Source organism: the organism of the source record quoted next, unplaced genomic scaffold (assembly GCF_019419815.1).
Source record: "Pyrus x bretschneideri cultivar Hongxiangsu unplaced genomic scaffold, Pyrus_bretschneideri_v1 Contig38, whole genome shotgun sequence".
Classification (NCBI taxonomy): domain Eukaryota; kingdom Viridiplantae; phylum Streptophyta; class Magnoliopsida; order Rosales; family Rosaceae; genus Pyrus; species Pyrus x bretschneideri.
Genome location: NW_025999701.1, coordinates 3399187 through 3414143, shown reverse-complemented (window position 1 = coordinate 3414143; position 14957 = coordinate 3399187). Strand labels below are relative to the sequence as shown.

General features: G+C 37.9%; 3 protein-coding genes across 4 annotated transcripts; 1 reads left to right on the top strand and 2 right to left on the bottom strand.

Moving 5' to 3' along the window:
• Positions 1-1853: 1853 nt before the first annotated feature.
• On the bottom strand, positions 1854-6485 carry LOC103926999 (trigger factor-like protein TIG, Chloroplastic). The gene is made up of 13 exons (XM_009335890.3): positions 6119-6485; positions 5947-6030; positions 5713-5841; positions 5369-5457; positions 4966-5149; positions 4367-4457; positions 4098-4252; positions 3901-3993; positions 3718-3810; positions 3177-3257; positions 2876-3025; positions 2620-2715; positions 1854-2222 (listed from the first exon to the last, which is right to left on the bottom strand). The coding sequence occupies exons 1-13, from the start codon at positions 6407-6409 to the stop codon at positions 2145-2147; spliced, it is 1614 nt and encodes a 537-aa protein (XP_009334165.2). The 5' UTR covers positions 6410-6485; the 3' UTR covers positions 1854-2144.
• Positions 6486-7558: 1073 nt separating this feature from the next.
• Positions 7559-9770, top strand: LOC103926998. Its single transcript, XM_009335889.3, has 3 exons — positions 7559-7849; positions 8360-8506; positions 9346-9770. Exons 1-3 carry the CDS (start codon positions 7574-7576, stop codon positions 9490-9492), a joined length of 570 nt encoding a protein of 189 aa, XP_009334164.1. The 5' UTR covers positions 7559-7573; the 3' UTR covers positions 9493-9770.
• Positions 9771-10366: 596 nt separating this feature from the next.
• LOC103926997 (grpE protein homolog 2, mitochondrial) lies at positions 10367-13734 on the bottom strand. Of its 2 annotated transcripts, XM_009335888.3 has the most exons (6): positions 13422-13732; positions 12256-12457; positions 11978-12171; positions 11683-11850; positions 11285-11413; positions 10367-10654 (listed from the first exon to the last, which is right to left on the bottom strand). In XM_009335888.3, exons 1-6 carry the CDS (start codon positions 13557-13559, stop codon positions 10571-10573), a joined length of 915 nt encoding a protein of 304 aa, XP_009334163.1. In that variant the 5' UTR covers positions 13560-13732; the 3' UTR covers positions 10367-10570. The 2 variants fall into 2 exon arrangements, with proteins under 2 accessions (XP_009334163.1, XP_018498042.1); XM_018642526.2 differs by having other exon boundaries at positions 11978-12457; positions 13422-13734.
• Positions 13735-14957: the final 1223 nt, after the last annotated feature.

The following is a 14957-nucleotide window of genomic DNA, read 5'->3' as shown; positions in this document are numbered from 1 at the left end:
ATGAACAGTTGTAAGTTTCTTCAAGGGCCTTCGTGGCTTTGATCTTGAAGGTTGATGGAAGTTTCTTCAAGGGCCTTCGGGGCTTGATCTTGAATGTTGATGGATGACCGGATCTTCAAGGGCTTTTGGGCTTAATCTTGAAGAACGGTTGATTTTCTTCAAGGGCCGTCGATGCTTGATCTTGAATGAACAGTTGGTTTTCTTCAAGGACTTTTGGGCTTGATCTTGAAGAATAGATGTGTGGATTTGTTTGTTGATCCAAGGGGCCGTCGGGGCTTGATCTAAGGATGAACAGTTGATGAATGGATCTTCAAGGGGCGTTGGGCTTGATCTTGAGTTGGTGGGAGTTCTTCAAGGGCCGTTTGGGCTTGATCTTGAAGGAGGATTTGACGAAGAACGAAGAGTGCTTTCTTGATCGTTCGGGATTTTCTTGAGAGCTTTAGAACTTTAAGGCTTCAAGGTTTTGGTGTCTGTGTTTGTTGATGTTGTTGATCTAAAGGGCCGTTAGGGCTTGATCTTAGGATGAACGGATGATGAATGATGAACACTTTCTTCAAGGGCCGTCGAGGCTTGATCTTGAGTTGGTGGAAGTTCTTCAAGGGCCGTTGGGGCTTGATCTTGAAGGAGGATTTGACGAAGAACAAAGAGTGCTTTCTTGATCATTCGGGATTTTCTTGAGAGCTTTAGAACTTTAAGGCTTCAAGGTTTTGGTGTGTTCTATTTCTCTTGATGGAGAAGCTTATTTATAGGCTTTGAGAGTGAATCACCACCACAAAATTTTCCCACCCAAGCACTATTACCTAATTTTCCCACTTAATGCAATATTGAAATTGAAGTGGTCTAACAAATGGCTTAATTTTCCACTTAATGCAATATTGAAATTGAAGTGGTCTTATTTATGGCCTAATATCCTACTTAATACAATTTTAAACTTGAAATATGCTTGCTTTGTCATTGCCCAAATGAGAAAAACTTGCTTTGATCCGTAATGGATTGAAATGTGCTTACCTTGTCATTGCCCAAATTGAGAAGAAAAACTTGTTTAATCATCCAAGGGTATTTCTTCCTATTTTGTTGAGTCACATACCATGTGTACAATTTGTACGACACGTGGCGTATGCCATATATGCCCTGACACGTCAAAACTTTAATACTGTTAAAATGATGAAAATGCCCTTACCTTATTTGATACATTATTTTGGCATGCCTTTGAAGTTTTTTGTCTTGGGGGCATTTTTGTCCAAATATTTTTGTTGAAGCTTGGTGACAACAAAATCACTATTCACTTTTCCATTGGCTTTAATCACATTATTGTCCCCATGTGGAAAACCTTTTTTTATAACTGGCATTACATGCCTCTTAAGATATTTTGAACGTGTTTAAAAATAGAAAAAATAATATTTAATAAACAATTTATTGAATCACATTATTGTTAGTTCATTGTGAAGTTAAACTCACCCCCATCCTCCTTAGTGTAGATAATATCGTTTATTTAAAAAACTCCTTTATAAAAAGCTTCAATTATTTACACTATTTCTGAAAGCGGACCATACTTGACAATGTTCCTGAATGTGGAATTTATTTCTTTGTGACCACCTTCATCTGATGCAATCTGGTTTGGACCACCATTTTATATGCTTTCTGATTGGCACCATTTCATGGACCGCCAAGATTTTGTGCAGCGTGCCCTACTTTGTATAGTCACGTACATCAATCTTTGTTTTGGTTTGGTTAATTAGTTTTAATTAGTGTAGTTCTTCGCGTATTTCTTTCCTTCTTTGGTTCCTCGAGGTGGTTTCGGTGCTTGATTCAACAGTGTACAGCAAAAAATAACTCTTGTTACCAATTTGACAGAACTTCAAAAACCAGATATTGGATTGATTAGGACTGGATCCACAAACAAAATTCTTCATTTCGGAAAAATAGCTTTGAACTCGCTAATCAAACAATTGAACCTCTCGATCTAAAGGCCCTCAACCCGACAATCTGACAAGCGTAAAATTTAGGCATGCTGCAAACTATGTTGGCTTGAATGCGGCTGGGCATCGTCAAAAGAAACCACCTTTAAAGTTAAAACATGACTAGCCTTGAACAACTTTGTGTACACCGTACGCTTGCAAACACAGACATGCTTGTCCTCTCCGTCATCTGGTTACGTATTGAATCTCTGCATGCTCTCTCAACCATTCAAGCACCTTTGCTCCCTCTAAAATTTCTTGAACCTGCAATTTGGAAGATTAATTATATAATTCAAAACCCTGGGAAGGGTAAAAGATGGAGAAAGCAAAAACATTAAACATTTAGCGCCCGTAAGGAAGCTCTCTTGTTTTAATTTGACTTATTTAATAATGGTACATAACGAAAAATGGTAGAAATGTGAGAAAAGAGAGGATAGAAGAAAGGGAGAAGATCAATAGCATTTGGTTTGGAAAAATGAACTAAACATTTTCGTATAGGTTATCCTTTTAGTTTTACGTATTTCCTTTCCTCTCTTCCCCTAAATCGAGACTGAAATCAAGGACAGCGCAAGTAATCAAGATAACAGAAAGCACATAGCCAACACAGTTGAAACTAAATGCACTTGAAATCTGCTTTTCTAACAGGGTGACACATGCTGACCTGTCCCCTGACACGTTCTTCATCATAATCTTGTTTTTGACGTTTGAATTCATCAACTGAATTTTCAACTTCTTTGACAATCTCCTCTGTTGAAATCTGCAAAACACAAACAATAGGTTTCCGGTTACAATACGTTTTGCAGCCCACCAGTTATTTTTCGTGAAGCCTATGCTACCAAGCAGAAAAAGATACAAAGAGCATAACCCACAGAAAAAGAGTTCAGGACAAATAATCTGTTAATATAAATATAAATTACCTGCAAATTTTCACGTTTATATATGTCTCCGACAGCCAGACTCTGTTTTATCATATTTGTTATGTTCTCCTTCTGGTTTAGAAGGTACTCGTCCACAGCCTTCTTACTTGACAGAGAAGCCAACTGCTCTTCATTTAATTTTACGTTTGCCTACAAAACCATGACAACCAAAAGATAGAAGATGTTAACAGAAAAACGCAGGAACCTACATGCTCACTAACACACACACACACACACACAAACTCTAACCACGAGCCAATAAATGCAATTCTCTTTACATTGATATATTGTAACTACTGACCTGTATCTCCAAAAGTTTGGCTCCATAAAGCTGCCTACCTTGCTCCTCAAAAAAGGACTGAGGAATATCAACCTCTACCATCTAAAAACAACAAGACGCAGTTATTCTGAAAGTCGAAGTTCCCATTTAAGAGGACACTTGAAGTGTCCGCATGTCAACACACTCTGCATCTCCTTCGTGGATTTAATAAATAAAACTAAGGGAAAGAAACATAATTCTTTGTTTGAAATATGCATATTTAAAACGACCATTCATCTTATGAAAATTGAGGTTTCCTCCAAAAAGAATTAAGCTTGTCAAGCAATTTAACAGTATCATGTTAAATCATAGGACTTCTGGAATTCACGCAAACATGTTGACCAGCGTAATCACAAAACTTCCTTGCAATGGTTTTGCAACAACATGGGTGCAGTTGTGTGTGTTTGTACACAGATATAAAAAGAAGCCATGCAAAGCCCTGTCTCAGAGAGGCAAACATCAAGTGAAGATTGCAAAAGATCAATCTAATCTTAATGACGAATATTTGAAAAGTTAAAAGCACCTTGCAAAGCTGATCTAAAATGGCATTATCAGCTGCTTGCTCTCTAGCTGTTTGCTCCATTTCCTGGAACTTTTGTAACAACACTTCCTTGACCTGCATATTCGTGCAGCAGAGTAGCGTTGTAGACAGTACAATTTTAGCGTATAACTTCATTGAGAGTATTTAAAATCTCATAAAGGCTACCTGTTTGAGGGTGGTGCCTCCAGGAAGAAGCCTTTCAGCAAGGGAGTCATCCAATTCGGGCAAGTCTCTGTAGAATAATTCTTTGCATTCAACCTAAAGGAGAATCAAAAGAAGCAAAACATGAGAACTTTCACCTATTTAGTCTTTTGAGGACAAAGTATACCAAATGGACTTCTACAAAACAGGAAACCACTCACATTGAATTGGGCATGAACTCCTTGGAGCTCTTCTTGTGTCCATGATTCAGGAAAGACAAGTGGAAAGGACTTTGTTTCACCTTGTTGAATTCCAATTATCGACTCGAGGAAACCAGGAACTACTTTATCACCATCTTCCGTATCAAAATGATAACCTTCAGATAGAAAATAGAGTTGAGAGATTCTTCTGCAATAATATTTCATCACTCCGAACAAAAAAAATAAAGCCATTGTTAATAGAACCGAAGAAGAAGTGGATATTGGCAAACCTTTACTCTCAGCAGATGGAATATTCTTAACATTTGCTTCATCTTGATCTATCGTTGTTGCAGATATATCAAGGACAGCAAGATCACCAATCTGTAGGAGTCTCAATTTTGTCGGTCACCAACGTAATATAACAAGTAGGAGAAGGGTCTTCAATGGAATTTTGAAACTCAACTAATATGACACTCTAATCCATGAAACACTGCGAATGTAACGCAGAAGTACTTCTGAAGAGAATTCAAACACTACATCTGAAGGTGCAGTGAAGAAAGCTTGTTCAGTGATCTTTCTTTATTGAACGAATAAAGCTTAATTAGTTTTGGGAGTGTCTGACAATTCATAAAATTGAAGGTGATAACCGGAAACTTCTCCAATGGACTATTTTTTTTATGTTGTAACTGTCCAAATGAATGCCTAGAAGCCAACCGTCCACTCCAAATAGAATAAGTAACTCAACCGTATGAAAACTTGAGCAACAGACAGATATCTAACTATTTTCATGCAGTGTTTGGCAGAATTTATCCCAGCAACGAATGAACATATCATTAAAGTAACATTTAATTCAACAGAAAAGAACAAAAGTAAATTGAACTTGAGTCACCTGTAGACCTCTATCGGTTACAATTCTCAATGCACCTAAGGACTTATGGCGTCGCCTTAATTCTTGTTCAGAAGCTTTTTGAGCATCTATGTCACTATCTAGCTCAACTGCAACCTTCAAATTCTTGTATCCCTCCTCAGGTGTCCATTTCAACTCTGGTGCTATATCAACAGTGACTTCATATCTGGACCACAAATCAAACTGACAGGCATGATCGATCAAATCAAACGTGGAGGCACATAATCAGTTGACATGATCAAATTTCCTTCAATGCATGCCTCTCCTCTTAACATACTGTGAGAGGAGACGTTGCATGTATTATGGCATTGTAAGATGGATATTAACAGAAATATCAAATATGCAGGTGAAAAAATGTAACTTGAAAGATATCTGAATTAGCAACCTGAGAGAATTGAGAGTAGAATAGGTCTGCTCCATTTCTGGAAATCTGGTTACAATACGTACTGAGTCTCTTAAAGGTGTGCCTGTCATCTAAACCATATAAGCAGATAAGCCACAACAGAGAACTCGAGAACGATAAATCATAAGAAATTAACGCTGATCTTATTATATGTTCTTGGGGGTTGTGTTTGTAAAAATACTGCAGCATTGTAATTTTGAAGCCATTGCCAATAAGCCAAATCCAAACACTAACTTGCAAGTACACGAATTTAAGCAACTCTATGTTTTAACAACAACGATGACGATAAATTGTAATAAATAAACGATATTTCAGTTATAACGTACCGAAGACATGGCATGTGGAAGGGTCCTCCTCAAAATAGATTCAACTGTAGCCTTGTTGACACTTCTCTTCCCAACATGACTCACAAGAATACTCTCCGGCACCTTCTTTCCGGGCCGGAATCCAGGAACCTGCGCACATTAAAACCCCCAAAAAATATCCATAAATTAAACTTCAAGTCCAGACAAACTAAATGAAAACAATGGAGAAGGAATGCAACACTAGAAAGTAGAAACCTTGGCTTGCTTCATGAACTCGGCCATAACCCTTTTGTAGCAATCGTCGCAGACCTCCGGCGGTACTTGTATGCTTAACTTGACCTGCATACAGATTACAGACAGTGATGATATTAACCAAAATTGAGATTAAAATCATAATTAGAAAAATTGGCAATTAAGAAGATTTTACTCTGGAATTGGGTTCTCGGGTCTCTGTGACAATTATGTCCGCTGGAAGCTGATCTTTATCGTCGCTGACAGCCGTAGAAAAAGAAGGAGAAGCCGGAACCGCCGAGCGAGAGAGTGGTGGCGGTTGGAGATGTTGGAATTGGCGGGAAAGGGAGGAGTGGGGTCGGAGGGAAGTGAAAGGATGAAGAGAAATGGGGTTTCTTGGGGAAAGAAGAGAGCGTGAAGGGGGTGATGGGTTTACGCTGACGACCGACATGGAGACACCATTGACGACGCCCATACAGAGCTCCATAGTTCCTGGTTTCGTTCTGATCTCACTAGCTTGGTGCCCAGCTTTAGCTTGAAAGATAAAGGGCAAAACTGGGATTATCCAACAAAACAAAGAAAGTTTTCCGTTGCATTCTGCTCCCTCGTCCTTGTTAAATTTAAGAAAACTAACTAAAGGTTCAAAAAACTTTTAATTTTAATAAAAAATAATAATAAATAAAGGTGTAGTAAATAGTATTAAAGAAAAATAAAAATAAAAATATGATTTTTCATTAAAAATGAATATGAGTGTTTCGTTAAAATTTCCTTAAATTTATTTGTGCTAACTACATTTTTATTTTCAATTTTCTCATATTAAATCATGAAGTTTTAAAATTTTATTAATTTATACATTTTTTGTTAAATATTTAATCCTTCATTAATTTGATGAGTGTGTTTGTGTGTGTGTTTTTTTTTTTTTTTTTTATCATGTGATGAAAATGTGACTTACATGTTAGTCCATATAAGGATTTCACGTTTACAATATCACCAGTTTAACAATGGATGTAACAATCAATCCAACTAAAAGTTAAATTAATACAATTTTACAATTTTATTATTATGGCAAACTTATTGTGTGACTTAGCTCAATCATAACTCTTTAGTTCAATAATATCATTATATTTGAGAAAAGAAGTCAAATTTATAATCGATTAATTTTTCAATTTAGTTTAGATTTATTCTATAAATTAAAATTTGTCAATTAAGAGCTTTAACTTTAACATTGCGTTGCACTATTGATGATTCTGTGAGACTTTTCATTAATTTAAGTACGTGGCATGATATAAGATCCATGCTCAAACCCACAATTGGTCCTTGACTTTTCAGCGTACTTTAGACTTTGTCTTTAAATTTTCATCCTAAATATAAATTCAACGGAAATAACGAACAAAATTAAACAGAGATGAAAGGGAACAGAGGAAAATGTGGTTATCATTTTTCCAATGAGAGAAGAAAGTTATACGGTTGCAAACCGTCAACGGAACTGTGTCGCGTGTGTTTGACAAAGACGCTGTAACTGAACACAGAAACGACGTCGTGAGGCCTTGAACAACAAAAAAATCTGTATCTCTCAACCTCGTAGCTGAAATAGTCACACACACTGGCTCAGTCACTCTAGAAAGCCGAAGAAGCAAAAGGCGGGTCGAAAATGGAAGCACTCGGGTCGAGATTGGGCAGGGCGTCCTCCAGGTACGGCCAAACAGCCACCGTCTTCAACGGCCCCGTCCGCAGGTGGAAGAAGAGGTGGGTCCACGTGTCCTCTTCATCCCCCTCCCTTACTTACCAAAACCCTCACTCCCAATCCAACAACAGCAGCTCTCGCCTCCTCCTGTGCCGCTGGACCCCAATCTCTTCCGCTACCTCCCCCGACGAACCCGCCGCGGCTTCGGATGAGCCCCCTCGCCGGAAGTTCCGCTACACGCCCGTAAGTACACCACCAACATGCATGTATGCATCTGTATGTTTCAATTGCTGTGTATTTGTTGTTAGGGTTTTTAGGATTTATGGAAATTGCGGGCTTTTATTTTTATCTTTTAGTTTTTGGAGGATTTCTTTGAAGCATTTGATGGACTGTTCTGTAATCTGTATACCGTGTTTCCAAGTTTGGATTTTTGTCTAAAAGAGTGACCTAGATAGGAATTGTAGCTGCTATTTTTGTGAAAACAAGAACTTGTATGAGTTTATACTTAATAGTATACTGGCTTTAATTTTGTTAAATTATCGGTATTATTTGTTTGCGAATATATTATCCTGCCAAGTACTGCAATTTAGGACTGATGTTATGCTTTGGGGCATTCATGAGAGCTTAACTTGCGTGATCCCCTGAATTGAACTATTTAGAAATATGAGTCCTCTACTCCCGGAATCCATACAATAGATGCTTGATGCTGTTGAATGCTCTTTGTTAATAGCTTATGATCGATTCGTTGTGCAGGTTTCTGTGCTAGAGGAACAGAAAAAGCCAATTCAGAAAAAGGTTGGAGATGAGGAGAAAACTAGTGAGACTGATGAATCGGTTAGCCCAAGTGATAAGGTGTATGGAAAGCCAAATATTAATCAGATTATGAAGGAACAAGCTGAGGTGAGACTTACTGCACTCCTGCTCAATTATCTTCTTTTTGTTCACTTGGATGTCTTTTTGTGTTCTCGTGCCCTTTCCTAGAGGTTGAAATAATTTTTAGCGTTGCAGAATGAGCATGTGGGTGGTGGTATTGGCCATCACTTAGTTTCTTGTAGTCCATGAGTATTATTTGTGGGTCATTCTATGAAATCACTTAGTTTTCCCAGTTAAGTTCTTTTGCAAATGAAATTATAAGATAATACGAAAGCTTAAAATAAACATTGACCACCAGTCACTGGCCATGGTGCTACAACTTGGCGCTATGGACATAAGGTCTGCAACATATGGCCGTGGTGTTGGTCTAGGAGGAGCAAGTATTTGTATTCTGTTCTTTCTTGAACTGGTACGTGCCCACACACACACAGAGACAAACAGAAATAGTGGTTAAATTTTCTGGTTTAAGAATGACCCGCCTTGTATTGTGCGTCACTAGAAATCCAATATCTTCGCTGCTGCAAGATGCTTTATAGTGTTTAATTAACCTTCACTGCTGCAAGAAATGAAAAAAAAACTCTAATGCATTTATACTGTCGCATTTGTATGTGTCCTAAGTATATTTTAGTAAATCTTATGGGCTATATAAGCATGCGAGGTTTTATATGAAACTACTTGAGGAACCAACACCATCATCAACTATGATACTCTAGCAAAGCACTGTGAAAGTGAAGATAACGTTTTCGCCTTGGCCACATCAAGTAAATAGGGGTTAGGATATTTTGAGGTTCTCTTGCTGTAGCGGAGAAAATCTTAAGTAATTTACCATGCAACAAATTATTGATTAGATGCTATCCGTGCTGCAGGAGTTGGACGAGGACCAATCAGGAGTGCTGGATTCAAACAGAAGCCATCTGGATTTAGATTTGGGCTTGAAAGATGGTCACGGTGTCAGCCTTGATTCAATGATTCAGATGAAGAAAGCAAGTTCAGGTAGATTTTGGTTGGATTGACGCTTAGCGTTTGTGAAGACAAAAACTAGAGCTGCGTGCAGCGATCCACTAGCCGGGACTACTTCGAGCCGTGTGATTTCTATTTAGTATGATACTGCGTGTGATGTATGTAACTAAGCCGTAGGATTAGTTTGTGGGTTCTCTCCTTATGTATATGGTTAGCAAGTAGTGGTACATGATCAACAAGCACATGACGTTTCGAGCAGCTGACTGTTCGTAAAGATTAGCCGTGTACCAGTTTGCCATTTCTCTGTATTGGTGACCACTCCTGTTTATGATGTGCGCGTGGCCTATTTTTATGACTTCTTATTGGGTTATGTTCGAGGGAATTGAACTTTGGACCTCTCCTATCGCCATTCGCCACTACGGTTCGAGAGGTTTTATGACAGGACATGAGGAACGAAGAAGTTTTATGAAGGCTAGACGTACAACAATTCCAGACACAAAAAGTTGTTCTGTCCAATTTTTGTCAGCGAGATTTGTGATCAGAAGAGGCTGAAATGTTTCTGTAAGTCTTCCCAACCCTCCAAAAAGAATGGATAATTGTGGTTTACAACCAGTTGTCCTTTTTGAAAAAAATAAAAACAGAAAAAAAAAAATATTTGTCGGGGAAAGGTTCAAGGTTTCAAGGTTTAAGTGGTTGTGATTCTGTACATGCGAAGAATACTCGTGGTTTCTTAGAACTCTTACTCCCGAAGGCACAAACGCCAGACTCCAGAAGCTACAACATGATAAACCAACCACACCTGCTCCAGCAGTACGATGGAAACGAAAGCACAAATTTAACCATCTTGGTTACCATCAACAAGCTCAAAAATCGAACCTCTCGAAAACTCTAACGTACCCCAGGGCACTTATGTGGTCGTGTCGTCCATAATAACAAGAGTAATATATTACAAAACTAACATAAATGATTGGGTAGAAAAAATTGTCAGGCTGGAAAATAAGTTTATGGACCCTTAAGTCACAGGAATAAGATTAAATCCTATTCAAGTTTCTCAAACGTAGGCAACAAAAATTGTAATGTGATCCGGTGCACCGCAAAGACGTAACTTGGGAAAATTTTGGTAGCTGCAATTTAATTGTCAGCATTGTTCTCCGCTTCCGTTGTTACGCCAACTTCAGCTGGTCGAACAACTCGATCATGAAGCATGTATCCCGGCTGCAATACAAAAACGCATTAGGGTATTTACTCATGGGCTTAGTGCTACAGTAACATAAGTCATTTGAACAAACGTAAAATAATTTCTACACAGATTTGTAAGGAAAACCATATTTTGTTCATCAAAAAAATATAATGTAAAGATTCAAGCAATTATTTGGATTCCTGCATTAGTCACATTCCTGCCAACAATTTATCCAAGTCCTTGCAATGACCCTTGCAATGACCCTTCTCCATTACTAAAGTAAGTCATAACGCAAAAACGGCCAATTAATGTTGTTGTAAACAAAAACATATATCAAAGAAATCAGTGCAAAAATATGTGCGGAGATGTGCCTCCAAAAGCCATTTTCTGGAAGTAAATCTTGAATATGGCAGGTTTTCTAACAACATCAAACGCGTGCCATTTTTTTCCATTAAGTATTTACTGCAGTAGAGAGAAACAGGAGATGCTTATCAATTCCAAATTTTTTCATCTCAAACTTGTAAGATGTCAAGATATCCATTGGAGTTCCAATCGCAGCAGCCCGAGGCTTCCAACTTATAAACTTATAGTACTGATGCCAAGCAGTAGTAAACTTCTTTCTCATTTGAAAAGAAATGCAAAAGAATTGATTATATATTTCATACCTTGAGAACCACGGCAACAGTACCCGGAGGCTTGGAAGCATCTTGTAAACTGAATACTGCATTATGCCTGTTTGGGTCAAATGCTTCATTTGTAGGATCATACTTTTCTATTCCGTACTTTCTAAATACCTGAAGGGAAAATGCATTATACGTTACAACTTTGTATTTAATTTCCTCTATTGCTAACAGAACCATTGTGCTGTACACAACTACACACAAAATGTAACCTGAAATAGAAAATATAATATGCGCGAATGAGCCTGATTGACACAAAACATATGAGACGAACAGAACGTACATCCAACACATTTAAAACAGTGTTATCTTAGCCTTATAAAGCCACTCAAATTTTGAAGGATTACAATGGGTGGTTATAATTAGTGATTAAAACAGTGTACCTCTAAAAGCTGTTTCTCGGTCATTTCAACACCTTCTAGAAGTGTTTTCAGAAGTGGGAATGCTGCACCAGTGTCCTTGGACTCGTCAAGTTTTGAGAAACTTTCTTTGACAACTGAAGAAGCTCTGCCTAGATTGTCTGCAACATCTAGTAAACTCTTTGCAAAACTCTGCAACATATTTATGAAAACTCCGCAGAGTTAGACTTCAGACAATTGTGCAAAAGAAAGTGGTAAAAAGAGAAGCAAATAACAAGTCTCTGAGGACAGGAAATAAATTGTCAAAAGTAACCAGGACCTGTATGGCAAATTTCTTTGAATTCTCTGCCTCACGCTTTGTCCTCTCCATGACATTTTCAATCTCTGCGTAACTTCGGAGGAATTTATCTTGCATTTTCTTGAATTCTTCATGTTTCTCCTTCAGAAGATCTTCCTTCTCAGCAACAAGTTTTACCAGGTCATCCATTGTTAAGTCACCGTCACTCTCTGAATCTGAATCAGAAAATGCAGTTCGTTTAGTACCTCCTCTCCTTCTTTTCACAGAAGACATGGTAGACTGGGAATCCGAAATATAACCTGACTCTTTTGCTTGATCAGCAACTTTCGCGTCTCCACTTGCTTTTTCTGGCTCTCCATTTGTAGAAGCGTTGCCATTCTCTACAGCACTACCATGATCCTTTTCAGTATGTGGCGATGCAGACGAAGAGAACCCAAATATTTGAGAGATAGAAGAAGTTGGGGTTGAATGATGCAATAGGGACACCTGCCTCGGAACAATCTGTTATTCGAAAACAAATGAGATACATAATGAAAAAAAAAACACCTTTAGTAACCATGAGCTTGTCCAACAGGCTACAAAGTTATATGCTTCAACCCTCAATAGAAATAAAACCTCATACTCAGTGGCCCAGCGGAAAGTCAGAGAGCATAACGAAATTCAAATTAAGCATAGAAATTAAAGTGATACAAAATTATGTTCAGGTAACTATATCATATGCTATGAAGCACGGATACTTTAGTTTGGTTGCGTATACAATATTTGTCATGTACTCCCACATACCAGTATTTGGCTTCTAGGATACCGTTACACTTTCAGATGAGAAATTACGAGGAGAAAGTTAATAGGAAACAAAGATTTAGTTGAAAGTTGATGAATACAAAGAGCTTGCCTCTAATTGAAATAAGTGATATAACTCTCACACTTGAATTAACTTGAATTCAGATGTTTTCACGTTAAAATATGTTTTAAATTACATATTTTTATTGTCATATCCATGACGTATCGTATCCTAGTTTTTAGAGATTTTACGTATCACCATATCCGTATTCGTATCCATGCTTCATAGATCACACGGACATGCATACATATGATATTTTATATATCATTTGGAGTAAAAATATATTATTTAGTGCCTACAGAACCAATGAATTCATCAATATTTCAAATCCACTAGCAAAAATACGCTACATTAATTTCTCATATAAAAAAAAATTGAAACTATATATCAGAACCCAATATTCACTAAATACAAAAATAAAATTTGAATCCAATAATCAAACAGAGATAAAAAGTAAGAACAATGATTTCATAAAACCCTAGCAAAATCCTAGCGCTAGTTAGTAAGAGAACGGGAATTGGATCCAAAAAAGCAGATTAAATTGGTGAAATTTGCAGAAAACCTAAAACCCTAGCAAAACCCTAGTGACAAAAAATTGAAGAAAAAAGAGGGAATTTGTGGCACCTTAGAGGAAAAATCGTGGATCAAAGCTTGGGACTGATTGGAGAGGATTGGCAAGTGATGATTCTGCGGAGCCGCCAAGAGCATTGTGCTCCTGGGGAGGGTCCTCGAGGCCCGAGCTAAAACCCTAGACACCAACATGGCTGAAGAATTCGAGGGGCAAAATGGGAACCAAAATTTGGAAACCTAGAGCGAGAGAGAGACTGCGGTGGCCTCGTATGGGGAGGGGTTTGTGAAGGGAAGTGAGAGAATCTCTTGTGCTTGGAGAGAAAGGAAAACAGAGAGACACCGGTGGGATTTTCTGGTTGACGAAAGTATCCTTTTGGATGGGAATATTTTAACCGTTTTTCGGAGGGTGTTTCCGTCAGAGCACCAATTGGGTTCTTGAGGGTTTAGAAGACTCCAGAAGCTTTTCGGCTGGCGCACCCGATATTTGTAGATGACCAAACGTAAATGGTGACACGACATCGTTTAGAGCCACATGAATTGCTCGGTGTGCCTTCATTTTCAAATATTATGATTCTTTGGAAGTACTTTTAAAATGATTAAAAATGTGTTTAAAGAAAATATTTTTAAATTGTAAAAGCGCTTAAAGTACTTCCTGCAATAAGCACACATTGCAATTGCAAGAAATACTTCAAGTATTTTTCCACGATTCACTTGCTTTTTTATTAAAGATTAGTTCAAAAAACATTTTCATTTTCACTAAAGCATTTTCAAAATTTCAGTCATTTTAAAAATACTTCCAAACGAATCCAAAAATTAAGCAATTTCCAAAATATTCAATTCCACACTAGCAAGTTCCAAAATTGTAAAGAAGATTAACTTCACCCACGTTACACTGATCTTGAAGGTCAACAAGCCTAAGGAAATGGGTCATTTGCAGCCTATTAGTTTGTCTAATGTCCTATACAAGATCGTTGTGAAGGTGCTTAAGAACCGGCTGCAGCTCATCATGCCTAACCTGATCTCTTAGTACCAGAGTGCTTTTGTCCCAGGTCAACTTATCTCTGATAATATTATTGTTGCTAATGACGTGGCAAATTGTCTTAGTCACCAAAAAAGGGCAAAAAAGGGCTTCATTTCACTCAAACTTGACGTGAGTAAAGCTTACGACCAGATTGAGTAGGGTTATTTGGAGGCCATGCTGGTCATATTTGGTTTTCCATGGCGATGGATCGATCTTATTATGTGTTTTGTTAACTCTGTCACATACTTGATCATTATCAATGGATCAACGAGTAGCTATACTCACCCAACCTTGGGGGCTTCAGCAAGGGATCCTCTCTCCCCTTATCTCTTTTTGTTTTGTGTCGAGGGCTTATCGGCTTTTATCACTAAGCAGGAAAGTGAAGGTGGGCTCAAAGGAGTATTAATCTGCGGCAGTGCCCCCCGTTACCCATCTTTTATTTGCTGACGATTGCTTACTCTTTACAAGGGCATCTCGGAAGGATTGTGATCTAATTTTGTCAATCCTGCGCGAGAATGAAATGGCTTCGAGCTAGGTTGTTAACTTTTTAAAAAGTTTAGTATGTTTCA

Coding starts and splice junctions, on each gene's coding strand:
- LOC103926998 (XM_009335889.3), top strand. CDS start 7,574: ATGGAAGCACTCGGGTCGAGATTGGGCAGGGCGTCCTCCAGGTACGGC. Junction 7,850..8,359: donor GGAAGTTCCGCTACACGCCC/GTAAGTACACCA, acceptor TTCGTTGTGCAG/GTTTCTGTGCTAGAGGAACA. Junction 8,507..9,345: donor TTATGAAGGAACAAGCTGAG/GTGAGACTTACT, acceptor TCCGTGCTGCAG/GAGTTGGACGAGGACCAATC.
- LOC103926999 (XM_009335890.3), bottom strand. CDS start 6,409: ATGGAGCTCTGTATGGGCGTCGTCAATGGTGTCTCCATGTCGGTCGTC. Junction 3,258..3,717: donor TTTTAGATCAGCTTTGCAAG/GTGCTTTTAACT, acceptor TGTTGTTTTTAG/ATGGTAGAGGTTGATATTCC. Junction 2,716..2,875: donor ATAAACGTGAAAATTTGCAG/GTAATTTATATT, acceptor TGTGTTTTGCAG/ATTTCAACAGAGGAGATTGT.
- LOC103926997 (XM_018642526.2), bottom strand. CDS start 13,559: ATGTTGGTGTCTAGGGTTTTAGCTCGGGCCTCGAGGACCCTCCCCAGG. Junction 11,851..11,977: donor CAAAGAAATTTGCCATACAG/GTCCTGGTTACT, acceptor AATATGTTGCAG/AGTTTTGCAAAGAGTTTACT. Junction 10,655..11,284: donor CTGTTGCCGTGGTTCTCAAG/GTATGAAATATA, acceptor TTTGTATTGCAG/CCGGGATACATGCTTCATGA.